Genomic DNA, 22,447 nt, shown 5'->3' on the forward strand with positions numbered 1-22,447 from the left:
CACCTCTAATTACTGAAGGCAAGTTGAGTGGTATAAACAAACCACAAGTGTCAGGGAGGAACAGTGAAGGCAAAAGTGCAAAGACTGGGAATTTCTCTTCCTTTTTCACTTATAAAGACCATCTTACACAGAGGGAGGTGTTGGGAGATTGTATTTCTTGTCCTCGATACCCGTCAACCAGTAGGTAATCTCTGTTCCTCTGCCCTAAATATGTATGACAAATAAGAGAAAGCACAATTTAGGGATTAGAATGCAATTTCCTATAGTTGATTGAGTTAAATAACACTGTATTACACATTGCCATGTTTGCGTTTGCTTGTTATCAGGAACTGATGCTCACAGCAAAGCATTAAAAATCAGATGTGAGAACAATGGTGGGGGGATGCAGCTCACACCCTCTCCCTTGTTCCATGACCTGCAACACACACTGTGGGGGGGGGGAGAGGTGAGCTGTGCTATCAGCTCTCAGGTACAGACATGTGCTAAGTGTAATAGACTGAAATAAATGGATTGGTAGATAGACATTCAGATATTGGAGCATAAGCAAGTAAACAAGAAATTCAGCTTCCTTTCCATCAGATTAATAGATTAATTCACTCCACAATTTTCTGTTATAAATTATACCTTTCATTTATTCTCCACATCTTTATGTTGCTTTAATTTCTAACTTAGGGAGCTTTTCATTGACTGTATTGTCTTTATAGAAGTGACTTCAACCACTAGAGACTGTGATACCCATTGATCTGTAACCCTTGTTCAGGGTTAATGAAGTTGCAGGGCACTCAGCTACGTAATACTTGCATATTATCCCTATTGTCTGTGTTGATGTGTGCACATGGCAAAGGTTACCTTCAAGTATGTTTCTCCTCTCACTTCATACTGGAATTGGCAGTCTGTTCTTTTCAGGATGTTAATAGTGGAACCACTTACATGAATCCTTAAAGCTACAAAATAAAGGCACAACAGAAGTTCAGTCTGCACCGCATAATCATATTAAGCATATGTAAAAACTGGTGCTATAGCAGAAGCTCCTCCAATTATTATCAACATAAGTTCTGAGAGTCAAATTAAATGAGAATCACTTACACCACTTTTTTTCCAAAAAAGAAACCAGACTCCACTACATACTATTGTATCTAGGGAGGAGTAGCTGCTACAGACATTGTTCTGAAATACAGGTGAGTGTGGTATCTGTAATACTTAGATGCTAAAAGGGAAAAGAGTAATTGGGATTCTCCTATACAGAGAATGGTCATGTGAAGACACTGGGCAGAAGGAAGACAAACTGACTCAGAGGAGGGCCACAAGGATGATTAGAGGGCTGGAGCACCTGCCCTACAAAGAGAGGCTGAGGGAACTGGGCTTGTTCAGCCTGGAGAAGAGAAGGTTGTGGGGGGACCTCATTGCAGCCTTCCAGTACCTGAAGGGAGCTTATAAGCAGGAGGGGATTCAACTTTTTAAAAGAGCAGATAATGGCAGGACAAGGGGGAATGGACTAAAGCTAAAGGAGAGAAGGTTTAGATTAGATATTAGGGGGAAGTTTTTTACAGAGAGAGTGGCGAGGTGCTGGAACAGGCTGCCCAGAGAAGTAGTAGATTCTCTGTCCCTGGAGGTGTTCAGGGCCAGGTTGGATGGGGCCCTGGGCAGCCTTGTGTAGATCCAGGCCTGGAGGTTGGTGACCCTGCCTGTGGCAGGGGGGTTGAAGCTCTATGATCCTTGGGGTCCCTTCCAACCCAGACCATTCTATGATTCTATGACTCTTGGCTTGGTTCCTAATGATGAAGTTGAAGACATAATTGCTTCAACTTAAAAAATACAGTCAGCATATTTGTGCAACAGAGCTGTAGTACAATCCTAGGTCAAACTGAAATCTACCATTTGTAGAGCAAAACTAAATCCCAGACACATAACTACCATATCTTCCAGTGGAATTCAGCCCATGAACCAGCCCACATACTCTCCTTTACCAGCACTGAAGCATGAACAAGGAACAATTCTTCATTGCCCAGCAGGACAGTGAAACAATTGGCAACCAAAACAAATAGGGCTTCTTAGTCTTTGAAACTTCTGCAAGCTGTTAAGAAGTTGTTCTCAGCCAAAACCAGACACTTCCGTCACAAATTAACCAACAGCCTTTGGTCCTGTTATGCCGACAGCTACAATTCAATCCTTACGCAAGCCTGTGGATTCCATCCGCGAAGCTGTGTTCACTGTATCTCCAAACAAACAGTAACGAGGCATTTTTATTCCAACCACACCAGCAGCACATGGACCTAGAAGTGGGATGCAGAGTGAAGAAAAGGTGGATTGAGACACTGTTTGTCTGGAAGGCACCTCACTGCTGCGGAGCAGCGCGGTACCTGCTGGAGCTCTGCGTTCCTCACCAATGACAATACTCTGTACATCACTTCCAAAATTATCTGGTGGTCTCCCACTCTAAACCATCCTAGCTCTGTTCATCTTGCATAACCAAATAAGAGCATAAAAAGGATATGGCTGAACAGTGTTTATAGTATTTAAACACAATTTTTATGCAGATAAAATACAATTACTAATGGTCAATTTTGGAAGCAAGAGGAAAAGAACATAAACTTTATTATAGAGGGGGGAAGAGTGGTGCCTCAGAGGGTTTCCCAGTGCCTGTCACTTTCACTGCCAGTTTCTCCCCTTGCAGCTGGTGTTCAAGTGGTTGTTGAAACAACAAAAGAAAAAAAGATAAAATTCCCCAAAGTACTTGGGAGCTATCTGCAGTTCCCCTTTGAGAAAATATGTTTTATCAATTAATTAAAATATGAATTCCCACATAGGCTTCTCAGAACTTCTTCCTTCAGAAGCATAAAATACAGGCAGGCCTGCGTTTTGTGGCTAGACAAGCATACCTGGTTATGGCTGATCTCCACTTTGGTCAGGAAGGAGGAAGTTGCAAAGGTTTATTTGGTACCACTGGATAATCATACCAGGAACAATGGCAGTTGCTTTTCCTAGCTACTGACTTAATCTATGAGTGAATGCATATGGGCTATGAGCAAACCAGTGGCTTATTTACTTCTGTTGCTCATCATCTAGGTACATTGTTAAAAAACTGATTCTTCAGGAGGAGAGCAATTGTGTGTGATGTACTACCAGATATTCCATGGATGTCTAAAACAAGGTAACAACATTGTCATTTATGGTCTAGCGCTACTATGTACCAGAGTGAATTCCAATGCGAATCCAAACAGGCAATCCCGGCAGGTGTCTCAGTTCAAAAGATCCCATGAAGCTGAGGATGTCCAGAGCCATCATGGAGATGTCTACTGCATGCCGGTTGCCATTCCTCTTTGGTAAACCACTCACCACCATGTAAGCATCACCAATGGTCTCCACCTGTGGAAACAAACTTAGAACTGACTATGTGCAAACATAGCAAAATATATATTTAGTTAAAAGCAGGAAGTTTTTATCAGATCCCCTTGTTCATGATAAAGCATTTCTTCCCTAGATTGCAGGATTGATTATTTTAAAGTAACATAACACCTTTTTGGTATATGAGTCTGTTATAACTGTATCTAGCATTCCAGTTAATGAATCTGTGACCACCTCGTGTGGAAAATTTAGTATAAGGAGGCACACTGAAAGCATAATGAAAAGAGTTAATCATGGTCTGTTTTTATCTCTTTTGTCTTTGCTTAGAAGGCAGATTCCTAAATTTACCACATCATCCAGTTGGATGTGTGTGTCCACTGGTTGTTCAGTGAGAAAAAGTACAGTTCTAATCACCTTGTAAACATCATGATGGTCAAGAATGTGGTCAAAGTTCTTGTAGATGTCATTCAGCATATCTACCACCTCCATAGGGGTGCTGTATTTGCAGAGTGTGGTGAAGCCAACAATGTCACTGAAGTAGATAGTGACTTCTTCAAATAGCTCTGGTTCTACCAGACCAGTCTCCTTCAAAGACTTTACTACTGGCCTGTGGAAATAGTGAAGGCAGAAAAACACATGAGTTGTCTGTGTTTAATTCTAAAGGTATTTTTTCATGTAACCCAACCACATCATTGCTTTCTGTGTAGGAAACATTAAACAGTTTGCTAAAACTGCCACTGTAATCACATTTTAGGTGCCCATAATGCCTTTCAGTCAAGGCCTTCAAAGCACTTAGTAATGTTAATTAATGCACCTAGAGCCTTACAAAATCCAAGTGTGTTAATAACCATGAGGAAACTGAGGCACAGGAAACAGAGCTTCTTGGCTAAGGTGAGAAATAAGGATATTGAATCAAACATAAAACTAATATTCTGAAATTTCTGACATGTAGACTTACATTCTACCCAGACAATAAGTAAGAACAAACATGTTTTGTTTTTCTCTTTCCTCAGCGCAGAAGTAATTTCATCCTGATAATTACATCACCTCATTCTGATTTCAGATAACACAATTTCAGCCTGACAATTTTATGGAAGAAAAATTCAATACCATGGCAGTCAATATCTATTCATTTTCCTGCATTTCTAAATCCAGGAAAATATCTGTTCATAGTGGAGATATTAGAAAAGAATAACTGAAAGATACCCAGAAAATTATAGGTGCTGCACAGTGCTGTGTTCCGTCTACAGTGACACAGTAATAGAGTGGTAGGAACAACAAGGAGTGGAAGGAAACATGGATTCTTTGCCACATTATCTACACAGACGGATCACTTCAAATTTTCCCCCAAACTGGATTGAACAGGCACTTATTTTATAAAGATGAGTCATAAAATCAATACCTTGACTACTTAAATATCCTTGAAACTAGTAATGACATGCCGGGATGTTTTTACCTTTCCAAATATATGCAATACCAAAATTCTTGGTGTATCAATATTATAATATCCCTAGTACTTGTCCTATACCATACTCTGAAGCATCATCTGTCTGTCCCAGTCTGGCTCAGCCCACCTCAGCTAATCTGTTGCATTGCAAAACCCCAGGCTGAAGTTGGCCTGTACTCCTTCTTTCCAGCTGGAGACATTCTTCTACATAGCAAGATGCTGGAGCAGAACAGAACTCTGGTAGAGGATTACTGCAGATCTGTGTGTTCCCAGGAAGGCAGCGAAAAAGAGGTTTGTGCTGAAAAGGGGGATCCTGCTCATGAAAAGAGGCTGAGGAAGATAACATGTACTAGTATCATCTCGGCATGAGACTCCACCATAGGGTGGAGACCTCAGGGACTGCTGCTGCTTCTTTCTTCCCTATCAGGATCAGATTAGAAGGGAAGGAAATAGAAAATTAATATTAATCCCAACCCCAACTCTCCAAGAATCAGATGCTACATGTAATTAAAGTACCAGTGAAAATCCTCCTGGCCAGTTACCTTGGAAGTAACATGAAATTAAGCCGGTCTGCTCTGTCTCTCTCTGCTTTGTATAGCTCTGTCCTTTCCTCCACCAGGTGCTCCAGGTTCCGTGAATACAGCTGCAGACGCCGGATCAGGGTATCCATGTAGCTTTCATTAGTCTGGCCATGGTAGTTACTGCAAATAACAGAAATACACAGGAGCCAGCAAGAAAAGTTGATGGAAACACATTGCTGAGAGAGGCAAAAAAGAGGCAAAAAAGGAGCAACGGAAAACTTCTTCAGTGTTTGACTTCCATGTACTTAGAATGCAAAGTGCCCCAAGCGCATTGTTCTTTTTCTTGCTTAGGGGGTTTACGTATGTGAATTGAAAGTGTGTGACCCATGGTTGTCACTTGGAGCTGGTAATTCTTGAAGCATCCTTAAATCACCTAGCCATGTTAATATTGTCAACTCCAGGTTACCTTAGATAATCCATGAAAATTGATTTGTAAAAATTAATTGACAAGCTCAGATCCTGAGAGGAAGCTAAAGATAGGTAGAAAATTGCATGTAATGTTTAGATGGAGAGTTCATCCAGGAGAATTAAGATAAGATGGGGCTACCTGTATAGAAGACAAAACAATTCAATGGAACAATTAGCAGTCCCAGGACTAGTTTTGCTCACAAAATCCTGCAAACTCTAGCCTACTAACTTACAGAAGCAGAAGTATGGTAACATGAGCCACTTGTAACCATTGTTTCTCAGAGCAGCCTGCACTAGCCATAGTAGTCTGAAAGTAGATGGGGCCAGGCTGACTGGAAGAGTCAGGTTAGTCTTGTACCAAACAGGACTTTAAAATCACTCTTACTTTAAATAAATTTTAATGTCAGGGAAGCACCTTCTTAGACGCCCCCACCATGAGAACACCGTGTTGCATGTGGCAAGAGGCAACCTCTTTGCTTCTGTAGGATGGAGGCTTAAGAGCTGAACCAGGACATCTTTATTCAGCTGCAGGAAGATTATTCAATTGATACATTCAGTTATGCATAGTGCAGTTGTCCTTCTGCTCATAAAGTGTAAAATGATGAGTACTCTTGGGGTTTGTTGATGAGGAGAGCTTAAAAATCTGAAGCAGCAATTTCCCAAGAGAAGTGATTAAAATCTCACTGTTGGAACATCAAAGTAATTAATTCAAACCGAACTCTGAAGAAGTAATGCAACACTGGCCAGGCAAAAGGCCTGTATAAACCCACAGGGTTATCCAGCTATAGCCCTTATTATCCCACAACTTTATACTGACAAAACCCTGTAATTAATACTTCTGGTGAGTTACAACCCAATACTTCTAGTCAGCTAAATTTGGGACCATCCAAACTCATTTATGGCATAACCTAGCTCATCCAAACTTTCTAATCATCTTCCAAACATTTATGTGCATTAATTTTCCGAGACTTAGATGACATGATTCACTGTCCAAATCTTGACTAGAGACGGGGTGAATTACTTGAATGGTTGAAATCTCTAATTATACAGCTTGCTACTTTCACAATGTAACAATTTGAGGTATGGCGATCATCTTACCCTCACTCAGCTAATACATGCGTACATGCTCATGTACACACATGTAAGTATAAATACTTTTCTGCCAAAGAATGAAAGAGTATCTAAGTGAAGACACTCAGTTTTTCCGCTGACTATTACACATCAGCTTACATATTTAAAACTATGAGTTTTCTAAGACTTAGGAGGTATTTGGAGCATCTTGAAAAACAGAGCTTCTGCTGCTCACCTGAATATTTTAGCCAGAGTACTCTCAATTTTCTTAAAGTCAGGCCTTTTTTCTGGATCTTCCTCCCAGCAGCTCTTCACTAGTATATATACCTTCAAACAAAAATTTAACAAAAATCCACCTGAGTAATGAATATAGAAGGATAATGGTACAAAACAGAACTAGTTCATTAGGGAATTTCTGGTTACTCTTGACAAGCAACATATTAAAATGTGTGACTAACTTTTGAATCTATGGTTAGGATACCCATTGGCAACTTAATGCTGTGGTGACTAGCAACATGATCTTAAACTTGAATTTGCAATACATAAATGAAAGGCAAGTGAATAAGTCCAGTCTTGCAGCTGGTACCAGATACAATTGTTGACATGGAAGTAAATGTTGTGGTAATTGTATTTCCAATATCCTGAGTTTGGGATTTGAAACCGATGATTCAGCCAAAAAGAATGAGGATCATTGCTGAAAGGTGGATGCCTACAACACAGACATTTTCACCAGACCAAGAAGCCTTAGGGGCTATATAGTCAGTGAAGAGAGGTACATTTGAGGTGTAATTCATTCCATCTTAAAGATATCTAAAATAGATCAGAAAAGTGGCATCATATAAGCATCCATTTCTTTTCAGTGAAATTATTTTCATGAGTTGCATTTCATTTCACTGGTAACAACTATAGAATACTTCTTTTTTCCCATGAGGTTACGGCATTTGGCATAAAATGTGCATAGCTTTCATCCTCCCATGATTATGAACTCGAGTTTGGCCAAGACTTCCATCCTTCACTCAGAAAATGGCTTAGTTAATAATTAGCTTACTTCCATCTCTCTTTCTCCCACTGTTTCCAAGGACAGGTCTGGTCGGAAAGGCTTCACTCCTTTGCCACTCTCCACTCTGTAAAGTTTCTCTAACACAAGATAAAGATACAAAATCTTAAACAAAACAAAACCAACAAAAAAAACCCCAAACTCCCGCAACTAAACAGGAGGAGGACATTCCTTGTGGATGACATCCTATGATGTCATGCATTACTGTACAAACAGAAGCCTTGAAGACAGTTCCCTCATTTTGATGTGAATTTCAACTTTAGAGCTTTTCTAAATATATGGCACAAGATCAAAACAGGCCGGCTTGAAGGCCCCTGAAAGCAAAGTGAATAGGAACATACATGAGTATTTATTGGTCACGGTAGACATGGTTATGGCATCTTCCCAAATGAATGTTAGGCATTATTAATGTGCTTCTCAGCATGAAGTGCAGCTATAGCAAAAAAACAATGTGAAAAGCCCATTGCAATTTTGTCAAGAGTGTGGAGACATCCAACTCTCATCAGAGCAGTTCAAATCATACTGCAGATGCTCAGCGTCCTTAAAACTAGACCACTAACGTATATGTTTTAATAACATTGCATTTGTTAGCTCATTTGTATTCTTACTCGTTAAATCTGTTCTATGAAAGTTACTTGGATTCTGAACACATCAGAATGCTGGCTGCATTTGCACAACTCAGTTTAAGCACAGTGAGAGCTGATACAAAAATAACTCTGTCCTCCTTCTCCTCCAGGCCTCAAGAGTTCCAGACAGGGGGAGTTAAAAAGAGAAACAGATTTTTACCTCTGGGGGAAAGAAAGAGAAACTGAAAAGAATCCATGAACAAGCACAAAATTTATAAATAATACCTGATTATGTTTGGGAAACTATTTTACTAAAGGAAGCATACAGTGAGATGAGGAAGGTTTGTAATCGTGATGGCATGTGCAAGTCTAGAGCAGCTAGGGATGCTTAAGCATGTACATGATCACCCTAAAAAGATGCAGTAGCCTCCAGCTTTGTGGTACAGAAATTACAGACCACAGAGGGAGCAGGAGACATTTGAGTCTCCCAAGTGCTATGGAGTGGAGAGATTACTAAGAAGTCTTCTGTGAGCTGAGAGACAGAAGAATCTGTGTAAGTCTTTTGTACGCAAGAGGAATGTCTTGGATTTCCACACTGCGCACACACCTGAGAGCGGAAGTAGCAACAACTATTAGCAACACTACAATTAGCCAGTGGCAGAAAGCAGTGGAACTACTAGTAGGCAGCTTGTATTGAGCATTGGTACGTGACAAGATTTCACACTCTTGAGCCGTGAATGACATGTTTCTGCAGAAGAGTGGAGCAACCAGCTGGTCTAACAGCTGTCTCACAGAGAAGTCAGTGAAGAGGAATATGACCTAGTTAATTCTATACATTAGAAATCCAGTTCTGTATGCCCATCATCTTTATGGGACTTCTTCTCTCTCAGTATTAGCAATATTATTGTATGTTAAATTGACTGATACATATTGAGTTGAGAAAATTGACTCACGTAGTGCCTGGAAGTTGAGTTTAATTTTCCTAAGGTGGCGAATAGGTGTAGGTACAGGGTTTTTTTAACAACTGTCTTTAAATGCTGCTGCCAATGAAGTCCTTGAGAAGCAGTTATATCAAATGTCATGAAATATCAATATCATGTCTTCTAACTTACAGAAATTAACTTCTGATAGCCTAGCCATTGAAAGACTTTTTGCATGAGACTTAAAAACCAAAATAATCTATCACACAATAGAGACATTTCTTTGCGCATTACCATTCACTCTAATTTGGGGTTTTTTTCCCTCTTTTTATCTTTGATATTTATAAGTGAATGGGCACCCCAAGTTTAAGCTGTTCTCTTCCAAAGTTAGATGATGTCACAAACAAAATTCAGAAGTTTTTGAGTAAATATGGTCTGGCCTCTGGATGCCTCATCTTGTCCACTGAATAAGTCCAGGCATTTAAATGAGGAATCACTTCAGCAATACATAATACATTCATTCCTTTTTGTTACATGAAATTCAGTGAACTGGTGAACCAAAGGTGAACACATTTGCTTGAATTGCATAATCAAAAATGAAGAATAAAACTGGAAGCCATTAGATCCATAATATATATCTTAGCTATTTAGTAATGCTTTTAAGGAAAAGGCTTTGGGGAGAAAACAATCTTCTCACTGAATGAAAGACTTAAATTTTTAACTGAAGTTTACAAAGCAGGAGTGGAGGGGGTTTTTTGTTGGTTGTGGGTTTTTTGTTGTTGGGAGTGGGTTTGGGTTTGTTTTTTTTTAAGTTACACTGAATCCAGACTTACAAACAGACTTCAGGCTCGATAAGTTTACTGCAGTCTTACTAAACCTGCTGTCATGTGTGACCATCTCCAGCAACAGCACCCAGAGGTGCTGAAAAATGTTTCAGTTGGATGAATTCACCTAATGGTATTTCAAAGGGACAATCTTTCTCAAATGAAAAAATGCAGTGTTAAGAATCAGTCAAAGTTAAAACAAGGAAACAGATTTTGACTGTGACATCCAGGGTCAAGCGCAGAGCAGTGAGGATGCCACTGCATCTCACAAGAACCGAGAAACACTGTCTGAGGCTAAGTTAATAACCATTATTGTAAAATCCATGTATTCTTGAGGATTGTGCCTGCCTCTTCCCAATAAAAAGGAATAGAAAGACATTTATTTTCTCTACCTTGTCTTAAGCATTGCATTTACTTGAAGGGGAGCAGGCATTTCTCATTTTTTTTAGGTCTACATTTGTATTAAAGAGTTGGTGATGTGAAATACTGTGCTTCCCCAAATATGAACATAGATTTGCAATAATGTAGGAGGACGAACCTGCCCCAGAAGTTATTCTCAAATGTAACTCCGGAAAAGAGCTATTAGGCTGCCCAGCTGCTGCTCTAGATGTTTTAACAAATGTGAGGTGGATCTATCAGAATGACTCAGAGGTAAAGGCATTGTCTAAACTTGTTGTTAGTAACTGTCACTAGGAAAATCCCAAACCCACACATACTTCAATGACAGTTCTAATAGATGATCATCCTGAATTCTGAGAAGTAGGATCGACTGAGCTGTTAGCCACTCAAAAACAATGGCACAAAATGCACAAAATGGGATTTAATGGGTGCAGGAGGACATTTTGTTTATGATGGAAGTTAAATAAAGTTAATTTTGACAGGCTTGAATAAAGTCTGAATTGCCCATTTTTTAATGCCAGCTGTTCTTGTGTCCATGCTGCTGAGTTTTTGCTGTTCTGTGTTGACATTAGTGAATTACAATGCCTAATATGAGTGAATTATTAGGTGCTGTAGACAACTTATAATAGAAAAGCCTTTGTGGCCTTTAAATGTTACAGTAAGTTTGGGCAGCATTGTATAATGTTAACTTCTGTAATGCTGTGGCCAAAGGAGCAAAGAAGGGGCAAGGAAACTCAATACAAACTTTATTTACAGAAAGAATAAGGACACTTGCCCCCACAGTAGCATTCTTCAAGCAGCCTCTTCCTTTGTCACACAGTGAAAGAAGCAGCTGTTCAAGCAGCTTTCAAAGAAAGCACTTTCCACAAAATGTGGAGAATGGGCCTGTTACAGCTACACCATCTGGGAAAGGCTGCAGTGGAGAAGAAATGTGTGGATTTACCTTTGTTATCCCGGCAGTGTCCAGTGTAGAAGGTCTCCCTGCGTAGGATGATTTCCTGGGCAATGATCCCATAGCTGTACACATCACCCTTCTGAGAAACATCAGCATGACGGAGATGCTCAGGAGCTGTCCACAGGTCTGAAGATGCAGATCACAACAGGGGACGAGGTAAAAGGAGAATAGAGAGAAGTAATTGAAAAAGGATGGTCCTTCTCAGAGCATTCATTGCCTATAGTGATCTTTCCTTTTACTCTTTCCATATTAAACCCAGCACAAATTGGTACTGTTTCTTCCCTACTTTAGTGTTGTTATTGAGAAACTGACTTCAATAGATGTTAGATAAACCTCTGATGTGGTAGTTTTCAATTGCCTGGGATTTGCTGACCCTACTATTTTCCATGGTAGGCGCAGACTCTCACACCTCCAGAAAGTTATGGATAGTGGCTATGAACTTGGTTTTCTCAGCTGCCTTTCACAGACTTCTTAGAAATAGCCTATGGGTCTGTAGAAGACCAAGGAATGACAGCGCTATAAAAAAAAAAAAGATAGATAGATAGATAGATAGATAGATAGATAGATAGATAGATAGATAGATAGATAGAAAAAAGCTGAGAGAAATTACTGATCTAGATGCATGGATCTTGTTACATAAGATGTCAGATGAGAAGACTGTGGTATTTCTCAGCAGCCTTGATATCATGTCTATTAAATATTTCTCAAGTGCCTTTGAGCTGGACATAGTATTACCTGCTCATAACCACTTACTTTCTACAGAAATTATTAATCTGTCTTTCTAGTGCAATGAACACAATTGTACCTCAAAACTGGTATGCTGCTGTGGTATGACAGTTTGTTCTTACATGCTGGTGATGTAACAGTGACCTGAACACAATGACCCTGAAGACAGCGCTATGTTACCAGGCTGCAACATCCAGCCACAATGAATCTGTAGGACTCTTGTGAAACAGTTTTTCCAACGAAACCCAGTAGCCAGAAATTTTGAGGCTGCTTGTCAAAGCATTTATCTTATGAGTAATGAAAGAATAGAAATACATTACAAGGCAATAATAATATGCCATTTGTAAAATGAAGAATTAATAGAGTGTTTACATGCACTTTTCTTCATTTTTTTTTTAAGTTCTTATTGCTGCTCTTGAGCATATTTGTGTCAGCATGTAAAATTTTTCTCTCAACCTTGTTGCAGCCACAGTTTCTTCTCAGACCATACACTACAGTTATGGCACAGTGCTGTGCTTATTATACCCCCAGCTCTACTGCATATATTCATCAGCATTACTGCTGATGAATTGTTTGCATGAAAGCCTTGGATGCTGAAAATGTTCAGCCTCATGTGAAATCTCTGTTTTCCAACCCACAGGTTGAAAATTCATCTTTCCTTTCATTCCCAACTACACTGGCTAACTTCTTTCTCTACCTAATAATTCTCTTTCATTGTGTTAGTTAATACAAGACAGTATTTTCAGATTTCACTTGTATGATGGCTACTACATGAAACAAAATAATATTGTATGTTTTGTACTGTGTACAAGATGTAATTATGCCCTACTGGACTATGAACATAAGAAAATTCCATTGGGCTGGAAACCATGAAGGAGAGTCCAATTGGGTACTCTCTTTACCTTTCCTTGGAGGCAGAATTGAATTACAGCCAAAATCAGTGATCTTCACTACCATGCGATTGTCCACTACACAGTTTGTGGATTTGAGTCGACCATGGACTTCAGTTTTGCTTGAGTGAAGGTAAGACATGCCCTGTAGTTGATAATAAAAGAGGAAGAAAGCAAGATTACCTGTGAGATACACAGTTGTTACCAGACTCAACAAGAATATCACAGATAACTAGCAACAGGACAAGAGGGAATGGCTGCAAATTGCACCAAGGGAGGTTTAAATTAGAAATTAGGAGAAATTTCTTCTCAGAAAGAGTGATCAGACATTGGAACAGGTTACACAGAGAGATGGAAGAGTCACCATCCCCCTAGGTGTTTAAGGAAATGTTGGATGAGCTACCTAGGAATATGGTTTAGTAAGTAATATTGGTGGTAGGGGGAAGGTTGGACTAGATCTTGGAGGTCTTTTCCAACCTTATTGATGCTATGATTCTATGAATGTGAAGTGTTAGTATAATACCCGTCCAAGTAATTAAAGGACCTTCTTTAGCAATGGAGATGCATAAATCACTATTCCCTATTATGGAGGGAAGCAAAAAGTATTTTACAGAGGAGACTTTCCAAAATGACAGGAACAGAAACAGTCAATGTTAAGAAATGAGGAGGTGGATCATTAGGAGGATCATGTCATGGGAGACCATCTTTCCTCTTAGTTAACAGAATTCTGACATAGCATCCTGGGTTTTTATAAGATTAGAACACAATTAAACAATTAGGTAAATTTATTTCCTCACAAATTCTGATTTCACTTACAATAAATACTTTTTTGGTAAATTTAGTACAAATTTGTTGGAATGTCACACAAAACAAGTGTTTGTGAATACATGCTCGTCCAGTGGACACCATAGGTATGAGAGAAATTGCACTTTGAAGATTACCAGGGACTTCATTCAGAAATATTTCAATAGGACCTCTTCTGCAAAGCACGGGGTTAAAGAGTGTTAGGTGATGCCCTAAAGCTTATATAAGTTAGGGGATCAGATTAGGCAATTTTAAAGGTCTCTTCTGACCTGACTCATTACAATTTTCTCTCTCTAGTCAATACATATCGTCATTCCATGTGCAAAACTTGGAAGTGTGCACCATGAGGACTGGCCAACACAGTTTCAGCTGTTTTTCATCAGATTTGGGCTCTTGACTCATAGACACGCAGGCACAGGGAGGTGTGTAGTTTGCCCCTTCTTACTCATCACCTCTGAATTGATCTCATTTAGTCTAAGACGCTCAAATATAGTGCAGTACCTGAGAAGGGGCCAGCACAGAGGCATAGCAGGAAAAAAACATTAGTAAGTGGGTGTAAAATGAAGAAGGGAGTAGGTATGCTAATTTGCACCCTCTTGCTATTATTTATTCCTTTTCATCTCTCTCTTTTGAACTACTTAAGCTTACACCTATTTACAGTCTACTGCTGGTTGTTTTTCTTCCTATAGTCCTCTTTCATGTAGCTGAGTATATGAGGCATAATCTAATCTCTGAAAGCCAGAACAGGTACATCATTATTTGTTTAGTTTTTTCTCTGAACAATCTTCCACTTATACTCCTACATGTATAGCTCATCCTCTTGTATGATAACTGGTAGATAGACTTTAATCAGGGTTACATAGCTCATGTGGTCACAAATCCACTGTATGACATGCTGGCTTTTCCTTTCACATCAATACCTGGGAAGGGACAAGCAAATGCTACAAGATACCACTGAGACATGAGCTGAGTTTTGGGCACAGTATATATATGCCTGAGACACAAGCAGCCTGCATGAGATGCAATCCCTGGAGAATGTTGTTGGACTGGTTATCCTGGACCTATCTAGACCATGCCAAAATTTACAGAGACTGCACGCTATATCCAAGGAACACATTTCCTGATGAAGCAGCTTTTATCATGCAGCCCTGATGATACTATCGGGATGTTTTGCCTGCTTTTGGTCCTATTTCCTCCAGCTGTGCCTTTCCTCCAGCACCTGCTTTCATCAGCCAGGAAATAAACCCATTGCTACAGCAGAATTCCAAATCAGTTTCTGCATGAAATGGCAAAGGTAATTTTGACTTCGTTATATCAGGACTTTCTTGTTAACAGTTTATAGAGGCAGAAGTCTTATAGATGTGCCTGAAAAAATTCTCCTCTTTCCTTCCAACTATCCTGTACACCTAGCTGAAAACACAGAACCTCTTAAGAAAATGGGATGTGATTTTCAAAATTTATAATGTCTTCCAGTGCAGTACTCTTAAATCCTTGAGTCATTCTTGCAACTTCTGCTCTGAAGATTTGTTTCTGAGTGAGAACCCTTTTCCTCACACAATGCAAGAATATTACAATCCCTTGCACAATATGCTGCAGCAGCCCCTTATTTAGTAAATAGTGTTGCAACGACAGTGTATGCCCTAACTGCAAGGATTGATTACTGCAATTCCTTCTTAGCAGACCTTTCATCAGAACTCTTTGGTCACATGTAACCAAATCCATGTAGCTATGGGTGGTTCCATCAGACCTGGAGAGAGGAAAGATAGAAATGAAAAAAAAGGGGGGGGGATGTGCGAGGTGAAGTGCAGGGAAAGTGGATGGAGGAGATTTAGGGCTTGCCCTTTGCCTCCTCTAGTGGTATACGGGATGATGCTCTAGGGAGAGTCACTGCTTGCTTAGCTGTACGAGACAGTAGAAATTATACAGCCTCCTCTGTTCAGAAACACTGATGCAGCAGATCCTTTGCCAGGTGAAGAGTAGGTAAAATACAGAGAATGGGCAACAGTAAAAGTGGGGCATAGGAAAGTGGTGGTGTGGAAAATGAAGAGCATATCAAAAGGAAGGCAAAGGAACTTCAGGAACTGGTCATATTTTCACAGGGATTTTCACAGCCTGGAGAGCTGGAACTGGGTTTGAAAAGGGCAGGTGCTAGTATGACAGGTAATTGAGCTGAAGTGCTATGAAGTGACCTGTAAAGCAAGAAGCCATTCAAGTAAAAATAGATTGTGTCTAGAGGTTGGGAAGGTGCAGCTTGTGAAAAGCAATGCAAGAAATTAATGGATATGTCCAGATCCAGAGACCTCACCGCAGCATTAGGTGAGATGAAGAAAGGCTGGCAGATCATCCAAATGACAGTAAGTTTCCTGATATTCCCAGGTACACATTTTCAGGAAAATTTGTGAACCATCTCTACTAACATGGTTAATAATGCTCAGAGGCCATTCCACAGAATGCACCACCCATTCTCAGACTCTATGCCCCATCCCCACGGCCAACGGTGCAGTGAACAACTGGCTGGGAAGTCTTGGTCCCAGTTCAGTCACTGGGGATATGTTGGCTAGGATTTCTCTCTACTTCTCATCAACAAGAGCCAGTATTAGTCTCTAATTTTTTAGGAACCATCTGAAATGGGTGTTTTATATGCTCTAAGGAGGAAGGGAAATGCTACTGCTGCTATTTCAAACAAAACTTAATGCTGAGTGTTAACTGAACTTGAAAGTGATTAACCAGGCCAACAAACTGCAACAATTTGTATTAAGAGGGCTTTAATAAAGAGCAAGATTTTCAGTATCTCTTTAGAACAGACACAGTGAAATCACTCGTAGTGGAGACCAAATCTGAACTGATGCGTGTAGGGATCTGGGAGTACTGTTCAGCTGCAAACAAGCAATAGGAAGAGGAGAACAGTTGAGCCCAGGCAAAAAGGCAGGGGTAATTCTCTGTAACCTGCAGGGGTGTAAGGAATTATATCTGTGAATTATAAAAGTTCCTTAACTACCATCTAAACAGATACAAGTCTCTAACGTCAAATATAATTTCTTTTGCTGTTCATATTGTGTCTTCCTACTGTAAGAACCTAAAATGTAAAGATCTGTTGAAAGCTACTGAAAATCAGTCTCGGATCCTGTACAGGATGAATTTCTTTCCTCTCAAACTGCCTGAAATTGATAGCTCTAGTTTCTCATTCTAGTGAGTGAGAAAATCAGGATGCAAAATGAAGTTTATTTAGAAAACGCTTTCTCTGGACAAATTGGAATAATTTCATCATTTTGGAAAAATCCCCAGTTTTCCTTTATTTGCCTTACCTTAAGCCAGAGAGCAGTGTATTTTGCAGGTCTCGTGACTATGTAGACCCTACTAACCAGAGCTACTGGTCAACAGATTGTAATCCTCTGATCTTTGGGTCACATTTCTTTGAGGCACACTTCGTTTATAAATAGTCCAAAGCCAGCTCTGGCTCCCATTTCCCCTTTCAGAGGAGCCACTGGCTCCTCCTGCTTCATACACCTATCCCCACAGGAGGAAAGAGTGGCAAGAAAAACATCCTCTAGCAAGGGAACAAGAATACCGAGATGTGCCCTTCTCCAGAGGCTCTGTTTTGCAAGACAGGACAGGTTGATTAACATTGCACTGTCAGCAATCCACTTACCTTGGCAATATCATACATGACGGAGATTTTAAATTCCCAGTCCATGAATGTGCCATCAGGGTAGGAGATTTTATCATTTAAAACATCCTGTGAAGAAAAGAAAAGAGTGGTTCTAAACTGCATCAGGGAAAAAAGGAGAAAATCAGATAGAGTATCTAAATCACACAGCCTTTCAACCAGTGACTGAAAGAGGTAGCTTTTCATTATTTATAGGAAGGACATGCACTAGGGCAGGAGTTGACTCAGAAAACAGGGAATATGAACTATTTTAGGTTAACACAGATCTAGAAAATTGAGGACTCCAGAAAAGATGGGTTTGTGTAATTAAAGGTAAACAGTGAATTTGATTTTAAAGCTGAAACTTTAATAAAGCAAAATAGCTGAGGCAGAAATGGGCAATGTGTGAAAGAGGAAGGGAAAGAAATTTCTTATAAGTTCAAAGTAGACTGTTCCTTTATCCTAAGGTGATGGTTATTTACAGTTATTCCAGCCATTACGGTTTCTGTTGCTAAAAATAAACCTCCAAGAAAAGAATCATAGAATCGTCTAATATACTGAGTTGGAAGGGACCCATAAGGATCATTGAGTCTAACTCCTGAACAAGAGATAGAGCTGATATTTTCCTGCCTTGCTGTCAGTTTGCTCCAGAGACCACTAATACCGATGAGAGTATTTGTATGAACTCTGAAGAAGAGACGATGTGTGCCTGCAGAAGAGCTGATGCCACCATTACTTCATGATTAGCACCCAAATGGTAAGTCTTTCTAGCCTCAAACTGTTTGCCTTTTGTTAATAAGTAATATATTCTTCTGTCTAGACTTTCACATTCTAGGGGCACTCTGGGTTCCACCAGGTATCAGCAGAGATAACAGCTACAGCTTGGAAAATAAAGTAGTTATATCCTATATGCTCCAAATAGGGGACATAATATGAGTACTGGCTGTTGCTGTTCCCTAGGCAGAGCTTTGTCTGTACTTTTTCCTTGTTTGCACCTCACCTCATCCTCTACCCAATGAGAACCACCAAACTGATGGCAGCCATAGTGGCAGCTGGGAAAGACTGAAGAGAACCGAGCAAGGAAAAGGGAACTCTGAGCCAGAAACCTGCCACCACTTGCTCAGTCCATGGCTGCTGCATGAGGGACAGAGACATGGAGATGGGAAAATTCTTTTCTTTGAAATTTGATCACTTGGGGATGAAATGAGACATGCAAAATTCTTTACCCGCAGAGAGCCTCTTTCGCAGTACTCAATCACCCCAAAGATCATGGTGTCTATCTTCACAGTGCCATAGAACTTGGTCAGGTTGTAATAATCAATCTGTAGGAGCTAGAACAGAAACATTGCATCTATTTCTAAAAGCAGTCACTGCTAGTACAGAAACACAGGTCAAGGATACTTGTGTGATGTGGCTTTTTATCTCAGGCCCTGATAAGATGTATGAGTTTCCCTTAAACTAGTGTGTATTAAGGCATTGAGTGAAGTACTTGAAGACATTTGTCATTTCCAAGCCTTCTGGATTAGGAAGATAAGGGTGGCTGCTGTTGGATACTGCAAGTTAATTCCAGAGCCCACTATAGTCTCCATTATTGCCTCTCTACTCAAACATTCCAGCAGACCCGAATAGCTATTATGATTGACAGAATGTTATGAAGGAGCAAGTAATAAAAATTTAGGCTGCATGATATTATGGACTTTGTCCATTTATATAGACCACTGTAGTTTACTTTGAGTTATTTTTAAAGCTTATTGAATTCAGAGCATAGCTGTGTTGTATAAAAAGGAAAACTATTCATTCAAAAAAGATGCAGTACTGCAGCCAAATTCATCTCGCACGCTGGAAGAGTCTGTATGCACAAGTCAGCAGAGTTACTTACATTTAAAGAGCTGTTCTTGGCATTCAATAGTAAGACTTAAGTACAACATTCCACTGCTAATGAATTAGCATGTGAGCAAAAAGCATGCATTGCCTTTTAGCATCAGCTATAAAAATGTATTTAGCAAGGCCATATGACAGAACACGAATAACTTCATTCATCCTCAGTTTCACTGGCATACAATTCAGACTCTGAATTGCTGATGAGATCACGCACACGAAGCCAACATTCATACAGCAATATCCTTTGAGGAACTCGTTACCCGTTCACCTCACAAACATGCGCAAGCGTATGGCTGTTGGAGTTGAGAGTGGAAAGCAATGGCTGCACTCATAGGCTCCACCCCACCATGCAGTGTCCAGTTGCTACATGCAACAGTTACCTTGTTCAGTTCTATTTTTTGCTTCTCTGAAAAATTACCATCATTGTTTTTAAGATCCTTTAGGATCACCACCTGAAGAAAAAAATAACAATAAATCATAGGTTTAGGACAACATCAAGTCATACTTCTTTGCCAAGAAATGTCCATACAAAGAAATACCAGCATACTGCTTTGCTTTGCTGGTGCAGTTTCAGTTAATCAGCTAATAGGTAATAGAGTTACATTTCCTTCAAAAGATTTACCAGAAACGTAGGAACTACACCGAACTGTCAATGATGTAAATTTTAGCTCAACATGAATATATCTCAGTCAGGCAAATGGCTCTGCTGAATGTACAAGAACACAAGAATTGCCATGTGAACAGTCAGACTTCCATTAACCTGTTAATCTTCTCAGTACCAAAATGTATCAGATTTCTGATCCATCTCTCTGTTTCTGCTTCTGGACTAGGCTAGGGGTTCATGGAATCTACTACTTTGCCTCCTGTCAGTAAACAAAATACAAAGCACTTGATAGGAATAAGTGGCTTATTCCTGCCACAAGATCAAACCATTTTGCAAGATCAGAAGAGGCGGAATTGTCTCTGGAGACGAACAACCTCCTCCCAGAAAGACCCCTCCTAAGCCAAGGAAGGGAGTGTGGACACTGCAGTCAGGTTACCTTCTTGTCATATTTCCCCTGGCGCAGTCTCTGGATGGTGTCACGTCTCTTATCTTCATCAATCTGAGAACAAAGAAGAATAATTAACTTGCAATTATCTCCTACTCCCCACTTGGCAGGTTGAGGGAGATAAATAATGTCAGTGTGTACCACACAGAAAAGCATAAGCCAGTCTTTCCAGGGAGTGCCACTACATGCATTGAGAGTGTGGGACATCCATGCTGCTCCCATGGCTGTTGGGGCCTCCACCTGCCACTTTTATGCTATTAGGTGTTACAGAGGCATAACAAAGCACAGGGAAATAGTTTATAACAGTGGTGGTGTGGAAGAGACTGAAAATCAATACCCAGCCCATTCCCCCAACACAAAATGAGCTTTACTGTTGGGAAACAGATATATTCTATTAGGGAATAGATGGGAATGACCTCTTCTTTCTTTGATGCAGCAAGGGAAGGTTAAAAATAAAAATTAAAACAATTTTTTTAACAGATATTAGTTCTACCATAGCCTGTGTTGTAGTTGGAGTGTACCAATACCCCAGCATCAATGGTCTTCAGAAGACAGAACCCAAGACCCAGCTTCAGGTCTCGTGCCTCTCTTACCTTCAAACTAACATGACTCGTCTCACTGGTCTCCAGAGGCAAGATTTCCTCAGGCGGTATGTGGGACCATTTCTTCCACCGACGCTCATTATCTCTCCTGTACTTCCTGCAGAACAAGTGAACTCTTTCAGAATATCCTCCCAATGAACTGAAACTCACAACAGATTAGGTCAGGGAAGCTTCCAGTGTCAGGATGACACAAGGATGGACTGTCAGGTGGGCAAGACAAGCACAATCCCCGTGGCTCTTGTACAGTTTTACAGTTTGAGTCTGTTCTAATTCCTCTAACCTTGGGGAAGCCAAGATGTAGCAGAACAGAACAGATTTAACAGAACAGGCAATTGCCAGAGTTGCAAGGGAGGTCAGAACAATTAAAGCACAAAGGGTTGCCTGGATTTTGTACAGTCTCCTCTGTGTTATTGAATATACTCTGAAGGAAGGTCCCACCAAAAAAATTGCAAGCCAAAGGAAATCCTGGCTGTCAATGCTGGATGGTAAGAACTGGTGTGAAGAACTGCCAAGGGAGCAGGTAACAACAGTGTTGTGAGATGCCTTTTTGTTTGTGTCCCTTGTATTCTGCACATTTTGTAAAAATGAGGGAATAGTCCTCAGAACAGGAAGAAGGAAACTCCCTTGCAGAACTTTGGAGCAAGTACTGTCTTGTCTTAGAAAAAAACTGCAAGACTAGCACTCATCAAACTACCCACTTAACCATGTAAGTCCTCCTCTTAATAAAAACACAGGACTGACTGGAGAGACTGCAGGGGAATCCCAACACCCTGATGACTGCTAGTGAATGCTACAAATGGGAGAATCCATGGTACTTACTAATAACACTAGTCCCGTTTCAACATATTTTAACTCACACATGTATAAGGGAGACCAATAACAGTGGTAAGAACTGTTTTTCTCAGTTCAATCTTTTAAGCTGTGTTGTATCACCAGGATGCAGTGCAAGTACATATCAAACTGCATAAAAATTCACTAGGTTTAATATTTAGTTACATGTTTTTCAGGACTTTGACTTTCTACTTAGCAGTCAGAACTACACAGGGTGGCATGGGATAATTCGAGTGTCCTAGAAACTTGGGAGATAAAGAAGGAATTATGAGGCATTTTGTTTATTTTTATAGCTTAATCTCTCTTCTTCTTTGCTTGTTAGGGGGAAATGCCAATTATAGTTGAGAAGTTGGCTGTTATTTCAACACTAAAAGGGTAAGGTTTATGCTGAAAGTCCTCAGGAACCTCTTCTACATTTGATGCTTGGGAATATAACAACAATATG

General features: G+C 40.1%; 1 protein-coding gene across 1 annotated transcript in view; it reads right to left on the reverse strand.

The window, feature by feature from the left end:
- The window catches only part of GUCY2C (guanylate cyclase 2C), a gene marked incomplete at both ends in the record, with an annotated part of 44,486 nt that overhangs the window by 986 nt on the left and 21,053 nt on the right, over nt 1-22,447 (reverse strand). Inside the window, 15 exons of the mRNA XM_084265435.1 lie at nt 128-204; nt 850-944; nt 2,175-2,273; nt 3,192-3,366; nt 3,760-3,952; nt 5,335-5,493; nt 7,088-7,179; nt 7,901-7,989; nt 11,562-11,699; nt 13,202-13,334; nt 17,643-17,729; nt 18,866-18,970; nt 19,901-19,972; nt 20,561-20,623; nt 21,163-21,268. Coding sequence (XP_084121561.1) covers nt 128-204; nt 850-944; nt 2,175-2,273; nt 3,192-3,366; nt 3,760-3,952; nt 5,335-5,493; nt 7,088-7,179; nt 7,901-7,989; nt 11,562-11,699; nt 13,202-13,334; nt 17,643-17,729; nt 18,866-18,970; nt 19,901-19,972; nt 20,561-20,623; nt 21,163-21,268 — 1,683 coding nt within the window. The remainder of the gene's footprint in view (nt 1-127; nt 205-849; nt 945-2,174; nt 2,274-3,191; nt 3,367-3,759; nt 3,953-5,334; nt 5,494-7,087; nt 7,180-7,900; nt 7,990-11,561; nt 11,700-13,201; nt 13,335-17,642; nt 17,730-18,865; nt 18,971-19,900; nt 19,973-20,560; nt 20,624-21,162; nt 21,269-22,447) is intronic.

The sequence above is a fragment of the Gallinula chloropus genome, assembly GCF_964237585.1.
Source record: "Gallinula chloropus genome assembly, chromosome: 1".
Taxonomy (NCBI): Eukaryota; Metazoa; Chordata; class Aves; order Gruiformes; family Rallidae; genus Gallinula; species Gallinula chloropus.